The 10,012-nt window shown below is 40.6% G+C and overlaps 1 protein-coding gene across 1 annotated transcript; it reads left to right on the top strand.

Moving 5' to 3' along the window:
- Positions 1-264: 264 nt before the first annotated feature.
- On the top strand, positions 265-5,053 carry idi1 (isopentenyl-diphosphate delta isomerase 1). Its single transcript, XM_036582325.1, has 5 exons — positions 265-632; positions 920-1,083; positions 2,651-2,743; positions 2,973-3,103; positions 4,124-5,053. The coding sequence occupies exons 1-5, from the start codon at positions 511-513 to the stop codon at positions 4,439-4,441; spliced, it is 828 nt and encodes a 275-aa protein (XP_036438218.1). The 5' UTR covers positions 265-510; the 3' UTR covers positions 4,442-5,053.
- The last annotated feature ends 4,959 nt before the right edge of the window (positions 5,054-10,012 follow it).

Here is a 10,012-nt window from a genome sequence, read left to right as displayed (position 1 = left end):
GTACAAGTAAGAAATAATATATCAATATAATTTAAATTACAATACAAATCAGGGATTACAAAAGAATACAAAAATATATTATATATATATATATATATATATATATATATATATATATATATTATATATATATATATATATATATTATGTATGTATTTGCATTTTCATCTCTCTCTCTCTCTATCTTTTCTAATAGCCTCATATGACCACACACGCACTCCTGATTTCCACCAATCCGGTCACAGTGTAGTGAGCTACGTCAGCAGTGGGCGGAGACGCGCCAGTCTCCGTGTGTGTGACTGGGCGCGGGTTTCTCCGCTTTAGTCGGGTTTTACTGGGCTTTAACGGAGGATTAGAGCTCGACTTCAGACGGTGCAGCTGAGCGTCGGTGAACAGCGATATTACGGATATTCCCGTGCGTTCTCGGCCGTGTTCGGCGGCTCTGTGGCGGGTTAAACGGCCCGGTGGTCTGATGGTGTGTTCGGCGGAGATCCGCACCTGATTGGTCCAATGTTTGTGCGGGCGGTGCTCAGGACGGCGGCCTGCGAGGCACACAGGCTGATAAAACCCACCGCTCCCTCTTTGAGGCCGCTTAAACGCAGCCTTCCTCTTCTTACAGCATTTCTGACAAGGTAAGTTCACTGGGGGGGCTTATTCGGAGCTTAGATGACCAATAACAAGCCGGTCAAGAGGGGGAAGTGGGACTAGTGTTTATAATTATAGTGCATCTGGTTGTTATTGTACTGTAATGTAACGTTAGTGTAGACACAGTGAGTGCTCTGATCTGGACGTCAGTGTGGTGTTGATGTTGTTTATGATGATGATGTTGTTGTTATTGTTGCTGATGGTGTTGGTGGTATTGATATTTGTGTAGGTTTAGGCTACTTTGTGGATTTCTAAGCCTTATTTTGTTTTGTAGAAGCCTCAGTGTGTCAGCCAGGATGCCAGAGATTGAGACAGATAAACTGGACCAAAAGCAGGTCCAGCTTCTCTCTGAGATGTGCATTCTGATAGATGAGGATGACAAGAGGACTGGAGCTGACACCAAGAAGAACTGTCACCTCAACTCCAACATCGACAAAGGTAACAGCCTTACCGTAAAACTAGAGTGACACTGAAACCAGTACTGAAATGCCACGGTTTCTTTGTCCACTATAGAAGCTTATTTCATGGCTGTCAGGGTGCGCTTCAAAGTGAGACCTGCTCAAATCTGGACTACTGAACCCATTAATGTCTATATTGTATTATATTGATATCGACATTGATCATGAACAATGTGGACATAGGAATGTATCACCTTTGGTCCATGATCTCTGAGAAAAGTCTGAATCAAATCAATAGAAAATCCAAATATGATTGTGAAACTGTAGTATGACGTTTACATGTAATCAAAAAAGCATGGGTGGATACAGTTAGAGGTCCAGCCAAGGTGTAGGTATACACATTTTCATCAGTTCAGACCAGATCAGATCAAGTTTTGTGGCCTTTTCATTGCCCCCATTTATCAAACATATCAGAGTAAGAGCACTGATCTGAGATCAGGTCTTATAGGGTCATGGAATTTTATTCATTGTTAGATAAAAAGCATAAGCTGATCCTAGATCAGTATTATTACTGTAAGAAGTTTGATAAATGTGGGCCATTGTCAGTTAACTAAACAATTCATGTGATAACTGATAACTGATTGGAAGATGTGGGTTAAGTAGCTTCAAACAATCCTTGGGTGAAAATATTCCTACCATGAAATTCTGACTCAATTAAAAGTAATAGAGCAAAAACAATTTGAGAACTCAATCAGAACCTAAAACTCCTCCAGAGTGGAGTTCCCTGTTGCAGCCAGTGCATGTCTTTGTTTGGACTCAGTTCCCAACCAAATATTTAGTGTTCTTAAAGGCTTGGATAGAGCAAAAATATGGACCAGTTACAGAGCTCTGAGGACTGCTTTGAGAACCACTGCCATACAGAAGTGCAGTGGAAGTTTTTGGTCCGTCCAGCATCTAAAATGAGCTTGAAAGTGAGAGCAACAACAAAGCAGTCCAAGTGCCATCAGAACAGGAGGGAATTAAAGTAAATTATAAACTTAATAGAAGAACTAACATGAAACTGAGGAAAGATTGGACTAACTTACCCACAAATATACATGAGTAGAAGTAAAAGCGTTTAGAAAATGTTCAGAAAAGTACAAATCCATCACAGTTTTGCTTAAATACTTGTAACTCAGTAGATGTTACTGGTTATTACCCACTTCTGTTCTACTTCTATTCCACTTGATCACAATTAACTGCTAGGGAAGGAAAGCGTCCAAAATGTGTAGTATTCAGAAACTGAGGCCTGTACTTTGAAAATCTCTGAGCTATTTTACTGTAATCATATGATGCACTGCTGGCATGTTGTATCTTACTGTTGCATAGTTATATAGTAATGCCGTCATACCTACTGAAACGTTTTGTAGTAAAACTCTGTATGTGCATGCTACTAATGTCTACATATATTAAAAGTAAAGCTGGTAATAAGAATATAAATAGCTAGTAATATGTTAATAATAAAACTGTATAGGCTCATACATATAATGAAAACTACAGAAATATGTAATTTTCCTGTTTTTTCACAAGTCTGTGTTCATTGGTTTGTCCATTGTCTCCCATGTCAGGGCTACTGCATCGAGCCTTCAGTGTTTTCCTGTTCAACAGTGAAGAAAAGTTGCTCTTGCAACAGAGATCTGATGCCAAGATCACTTTTCCAGGTGTGTCTCCTTTACAGCTCTCACCTTCTAACATATCTGTGAGAAATTCTCTACCACAGTGGTTTGGTACACATTGATCATAATTTCAGGACCTCCACCGGCTAAACAGCTCCCGGTTTTCCAAAAGTGTTGCAGTGTTAGGACTATTAGAGAACTCATTCTTGGTCTGCCACTTCAGGAAGCTCTGCAGTCAGGCTTGTTGCCGATGTTTTTATTTTCTCATTTTTAGGATGTTTCACCAATACCTGCTGCAGTCACCCCCTCTACACGCCAGAGGAACTGGAGGAGCAGGGCGCTATCGGAGTCAGACGGGCTGCACAGAGGAGACTAGAGGCTGAGCTCGGCATTCCCATGAACCAGGTATAGTAGAGTAGAGACCAGGCTGTGACAGCAAGCAAGTTATCAGCTTAGGACCTCTTATTGGTCATGTGACTACCAATCCCTTCAGAGCTACCGTCCTCCAGCTCCATTAGCACAAATCAGCTGATTTGTGATCAACAAATATAGAGAGTTAATGTTGGCTCATTACCATGTTTTATAACCCAAGTGTTATATGAGAAAAGATATCCTAAGCATATGTTGTCTGTATGTGTTTCAGTTTGTGTTGCATTCAAAACTTTTTTGGTGCAACAGCAGGGTGAAAATCGAGGAGCTTTTCTGTAATTTATACCGAGATTTCCTATTCCATACAAATCTGTCATAAACGCTACAGATGTCCTGTGGTGAAATGCCATTACCCCACCTCCCCATGTAAAACTAATCCCATTTAAAAAGTACTTAATACTCTTTATTCATTCATTTAGTCATTAACCTCATGAAAGGCCTTTCAGAGCATTAAATATAGGATAATAAGTCATTAGTTATAATTGGTTATTATTCAGTTATTCATGTTCAGACTTATTATTCAGTAACTATGATATATTTTTTCGGGAACTTCTATAAAATTGATGTATAAGTTATGCGGGGTGTGTTAAGTGTGGGCCTTAGAGCTGAATGGGAAATAGGCATTTTCTACTTGGTAACAATAATTTTCTTTAAATTCTCCAACATAAATTTGCCTTTTTTTCCTTCCATTCGGGAAGCTGAAGGCTTTATATGTAAAATGATCTGCTTTTTGCATGTCATTCTGTTGCAGTCTGTACCTTTTTCTATTATAAAACATAATTGTTGCCATATGGCAACAGCATGCAACAGTGGAACTGCATACAGCCTGAGTAAATGAAAACACCACCATTGGAGACACCAGATATATTGTATACAATCGAATATGATGTTAATTATTATTTTATTTTATTTTATCATAATGATTATTTTCCTTACATGTGTATTTTCTGGGCACTGCTCCTAACTGTAGTTCACCTTGCTGTGGTCTGCTGCTAGGTGCCTCCAGAGGAGATGACCTATCTGACCCGCATCCACTACAAGGCCCAGTCGGACGGAGTGTGGGGTGAGCACGAGATCGACTACATCCTATTCTTGCAGAAGGACGTGGAGCTGCAGCCGGACCCCAACGAGGTGAAGAGCCACTGCTACGTCTCCAAAGAGGAGCTGAAGGAGCTGCTGGAGAAGGCCAAGAGGAACGAGGTGCTGATCACGCCGTGGTTCAGTCTCATCGCTGACACTTTCCTCTTCAAGTGGTGGGACAACCTTCAAAACCTCAAACAGTTCATGGATCACGACCGCATTCACCGCATGTAATCGCCGCTCCAGACTTTCGCAACACAAGCTTCAAAGATTCACTCCTGGAGAGCACAGGTGCATTATATCAGCCAGCGCACACTTGAATAGAGACTCAGAAGCTTCTTATTTAAATGTGAGTGGGAGAGAATGCTGAAAGCATGTTGACTGACGCAGCTTCTATTTAAGAACGGTACCGCACTGTTTCTCAACAATTAGCCTACCTAATTTATCTCATCACATCTCAAAAGTTGAAACCTGAAGTGTTTTATTCTGTGGTTAGAAAGGAAAGCCTGACACATGTTGGCCAACAGTGATTCTTAGTCAATACTTTATAAGGACCTTATCTAATCTATCTAAGTACTAGAGTTCTCATGAGGAAGAGCTGATAAGGTCTTATATTATTTGTTTTAGAGCATTTATGGTTTCTATTTCAGTCTTTTTAAGCACAGCATTTGAAGAAAGTAGCTAATCCTCACCAGCAGCTGAATGTCTCCAGTGCCTGTTTTCAGTGTGGAGACCCTGCATTTGAGACAGATGTTGTGTGTAGTGAACTCAGCTATTATGGTTTACAATGAATTGTATATTGATGTAAAATAATTTGTAGATGAATAAAGGTATTGAATAACTTTCTTTTATGCTGTCTGATATCATTGCCGTACTGTCATGTCTAGTCAAGATGGACAGTGAATTGTGACATTTGAAGGACACAAGCCACTGGGGCCTGGTTCCACTTCTGACACGTACTGGTATACAAGCAGAGGTCAAAGCTGTCAGAGGGGCTCCTACTCAGCATGAACTCCAGTACTTTGTTAAAGCTTAAACTTCACCATATGGACCAGCAGATGGCAGCACATCCTATAAAGTTGATCCTCAGTTTAATGCCGAGGCTGCAGGCAAGTTGAATCAACCGGGTCGCATTGAAGATTAAATGGAGTATTAGTTGCCTTTTGGGAATATATTGAAATATTTGAAAACACATTTTTGAAATTTATCAAATATGACTTTGTCTTTACTTAAATAATGACACTGGCCATACTGTAATTTTTACACATCTTAAAGAGGCCTAATTACATATTATAGCTGCTCTGCAATGGAGATTTTCAGGTTTTAAGACTAGGAAAACCCCCTTCTGATGATGTATCTTGAAGGTGGGGGGAAATTTTTAAAAACTACAACTGGTTTGGGGTGGATTTTTGGGGTTTTGATGTTTTTATCTCATTTTGTTAGCTAATAAATACATGAAAATGGGGTAACTAACATTTCTGCTAGGAAGCCGAACCTTATTGCAGCTGTATGACTGGTATAACTGGTGTTCAAATCATCATTACAGTTGAGAGAATGAATTACTCTAATGACAGAAATGGTTTGTCAGAGGAGGAGGAGAACAAGCTGAATGCTAAAGCTGAATGCTAAAGTTAGCAAGTTAGCTGGCTAAGCAGACTCCTTACCTCAGTTTGGCTTCATTTTTCTGGCTGAATGGGTAAAAAACGTATCCCTTGCATCCGTTTTGTGCTAAAAAATGAAACCACTGTTTTTGTTTAATGACTGAGGTAAGCCTTTCACTAATGCTGGCTTGTTTGTACTTCTTAGTGGTTAGGCTAGCAGTCAGGATTGATTGCCTGCGATGCAAGCTGGGTCCTGGAGTGAGGGAACATTAACGAACATGAAAACATAAGAAAATTATATGAAACCGTGAATTATGTCAAACTGAAAAGGCTCAGGGTTGCTCTGATACAGGATACTGCATGACATGATAAATAAAATATTAAATGCTAGTCGTAGTCCTGAATCCCCCTTTACACTATATGTCATTATAGATTATAATAGCACTAATATTACACAAGAGCTTTTCATGTATAAGCAAAGTACACCCTGCTATCAAAGCCTGGCCATCAAATAGAAATAAAGATAAAGAAAGCTGGCAGTCAGGTTCCTGTGAGGTTGAGTGAAGAAACATCGAGTGCGTTTACGTGCACTTAATAATCCGATAATTGCAGAAAATCAGATTTTGGTGGTAATCCTGTTCAACGTGAGTTATCAGATAATGGGAAACTCAAGGTCTACATGAGTCAGGCAGTAATCAGGTTTCTGCTTTGCTACCAGCCAATAAACTCGCAGAAGTAGACGTGACGTAAACGTTACGTAAAATAAAACTGCGGCTTTTTTTAAAACATTGCGCCACTTTACCTGAAAATATGAACATACATCATGTAGAAGATGAAGAATATTTAAATCCCTCATTTCGTCGACGGTGTAGTTGGTTTTAGCGTCCCTCCAAAAGTGTTTTGCTGCATCTCACGGCGACGATTCATGCTTATTTCCAGTACCGCAGTCTGTTCCGCACATGAGCAGACTGAGGAATCTGAAAGAAATCAGAATAAGAGTTTACATTCGCTGAGAAATCTGATTACTGAGCTAAAATCCAGCTCTCTTTATCAGATTTCTTAATCGGATTTCTAGGTCGGTGTATGCTGTTTACATGACCATTTGAATAATCGGATAACTGCAGAAATCCGATTATGATCAGATTATTGAATGCATGTAAACACACTCATTGATGTATAGACTTAGTGGAGGAGGCTGTCAGGGGGATGCTGACTGGAGAGTGGTCTCTCTGAGCATCAGAGGTATGTGTGTATGGTGCATTAGTGTAGAGCATGAATCCACCTCACTGAGCAGGTCACTCTGCTGAAACACAGTCACAGGGTAATGTACACAAACCACAGCAGATTGAGTTCTGGAACCATCTGCCCTAAGAAACATTCTTCAAGGCTTTGTTAGAAGCCTAGCCATTACCTAGCCTGACCAATTAAACAGGACGCCCCTAACCACTTGCCTGATTTCCATATGACCACAGTTCTCCCGTAGAGGACCCAAGAAGAAGCTCAGAATCTCTGTCAAAAGCTCACAGCTGCTGCAGAGGGCCAATCTGCTTCAATTATTCACATGGATGTGCCAAGGAGCATCTGCATGGGGGATGGGCCAAGCCAAGAGAGGAAGAAGCCAGCAGAGAAAGCAGATGAGTTTCTCTAGTGTAACCACCAGGGGGCGCGTTGTGGTCAGAGACAGCATGCAGCGCACATCAATGCAGCACAGGGGAACAAAGGGGGGATTAGGCGGTCCTCTTGCTCTCTGCTTTACATGTGATGCTACATTACATTCAGTGTTCCCTCAGCAGGCACCATCTTCTTACACAAATCATGTCAGCCTATACATATATAATGAATATTGATATACATCAAATTGTGTATATATATATATATATATATATATATATATATATATACACTAGGGGCAATTCAGCATCTCCAATTGGCCTGACTGCGTGTCTTTGGACTGTGGGAGTAAACTGGAGCACCTGGAGGAAACTCGCGCAGACATGGGGAGAACATGCAAACTCCACACAGAAAGGACCCTGGTCGCCTGTCTGCTACCCAGCGCGCCACCGTACTGCCCCCGATGTGTGTGTATATATTTATATATTTATAATCTCCATAGAAAAGCACTGCTAATAGAATAGGATGCTCTGGAGCCGCTCTGGAACACATGAGCCTAAGGTCACCATGCCCAATGCCAAGCATCGAATAGAGGCATATAAAGCCCCTCAGCCCCGGGCTGTGCAGCAATGCTGAATGAGAAGGTGTTTTAAAACCTTTGGACACACAGTGTAGGTTTTCCAGAGGATTTATGGTGCTTTCAAGTGGAAGAGAGGGAGTAGTCTTCTCCAACATTTATGTGAAAGATAAACTGAACACTGAGGATGTGAGATAGCTGTTGTAGTTTATGAGCTAGCAGGCATCTGTCAGTTTTGACCTATTTTACTGGTGTTTTTGAACTCAAACAAAGCAGAAATAAAATGTGGGTTAACTTGCATGTTTAAAAATTGATTTCTATTTCCATTTATAATTTGTACCTGACTTCATCATCTGACTTCATCATGCCGCCTGGTGGGAAACTCATTTTTTTTCTGATAGAACCAAGACCACTTGAAAGCAGCCTATGCCTAATCCTACTCAGCAGTCTGAATGGAGATTCTCCATTGAAGGAAAAATGTAGTACAGGACTAGCCTTAATCCCCATTTGGGAAACTGACCCATAGTGTATATAGTGCTATTTATCAATTTATATCTGCATTGCCATTTTCATCATTAAGTGATACATTGATTACATTAGTTAAGATTTCTAGCCAGTGTCACTTTTAAAAAAGCAGATCACATATACATATAGTTCTGCATCCTGTTCTATACAACAGAGCCACTGACCTCCAACCTGTCCACAGCTGTATTCCAGCTTCGGTTGATAAACTGTGGGAAAAGGGACGGGCGCTGCACTGTGGAACCAGAGATGCTCAGTGATGTGGGTGAAGAAAATGAGTCGATAATGCCTCTAGCTAAGGCTTCAGCGATGATCGTAAAGGAATCACATTTTTATGTGAGTGAGTGAGTGAGTGAGTGTAAGAGAGAGAGGCTTACATTTTACATGCAGCGTCCATCCTATAAGCCTCAGGCCTGTAGACCTATGGTATGTTAGCCCTACATTTACACATGCTCCATAGATCTTGTGGGGGATGCCTCTAGCAGTAATTACACTTTACATCTATGCTTCTATTTAAAGCCGTTTTACAACTGCATTTATTGTAGTTGCAGCTTTTTTATCTGCTGTTGAAATCAGACAGATCTACAGTACTGTGCAAAAGTCAGAGACCAGCCTTAGTTTATACAGTTTCTAGTCAAAACAGCCATTAAGTACAAGTTATTCATTTTTAGGTGTCAGATAAAAAGACAGAAACATGTATAAACATAAACATTTTGCCCTGTTCTTCAGGGTTCAGGACCCCCATAGGACCACTGTAGTGTATGCAGCCACTGCGCCTCATGGTACCATGTGGGGCTGATGTTTTGTGCTCCATTGCGTGTGAACTTGGTTACCTGTGATTGTTTATGTTCTCGGTAGAGCACCAGAAGTCTCCCTGAAGGCCTCTGTAGACAATGTTCTTCATCTCTTTAAGAAGGGATTAAAGCAGTAAAGGAAAGTAAAAATCTGTTTTATTTGACTTTAAATTTAAGTACTCTGCCAACGCACCACCACAGAGCAGGTATTATTTGGGTGGTGGATCATTCTTACCACTTTCGTGACCTACATATACAGTGCCCTGCACAATCATTGGCACCACGGGTAAACATGAAGAAAACAGGCTGTAAAAAACATTCATAATTGCTGATCCTTTTGATCTTTAATTCAAAATATGAACATAAATATATAAATAAATTATTTTTCTCAAATCTGTGTGTGCCACAATTATTGGCACTCCTGCATTCAATAAAATGTGATACCAGCTCTGAGTGCTCTTCTGTAATGCTTAATGAGACTGGAGAACACATCCTTTAGATTCTGAAGTCCACACTGTGGACTGTCCTCTTCAGCTCATCCTACAGGTTTTCTATGGGCTTTAGGTCAGGGGACATGGCAAAACCTTAATTCTGTGGTCAGTGAACCACTTTTGTGTTGATTTTGAGGTGTGTTTTGGATCATTGTCCTGCTGGAAGATCCAAACTATGGCCCAGTTTAAGCTTCCTGGCTGAGGCAGTC

Source organism: Colossoma macropomum, unplaced genomic scaffold (assembly GCF_904425465.1).
Source record: "Colossoma macropomum unplaced genomic scaffold, Colossoma_macropomum, whole genome shotgun sequence".
NCBI classification, from domain to species: domain Eukaryota; kingdom Metazoa; phylum Chordata; class Actinopteri; order Characiformes; family Serrasalmidae; genus Colossoma; species Colossoma macropomum.
The sequence above is the reverse complement of the archived record's forward strand: the minus strand, read 5'-3'. Positions and strand labels throughout refer to the sequence as shown.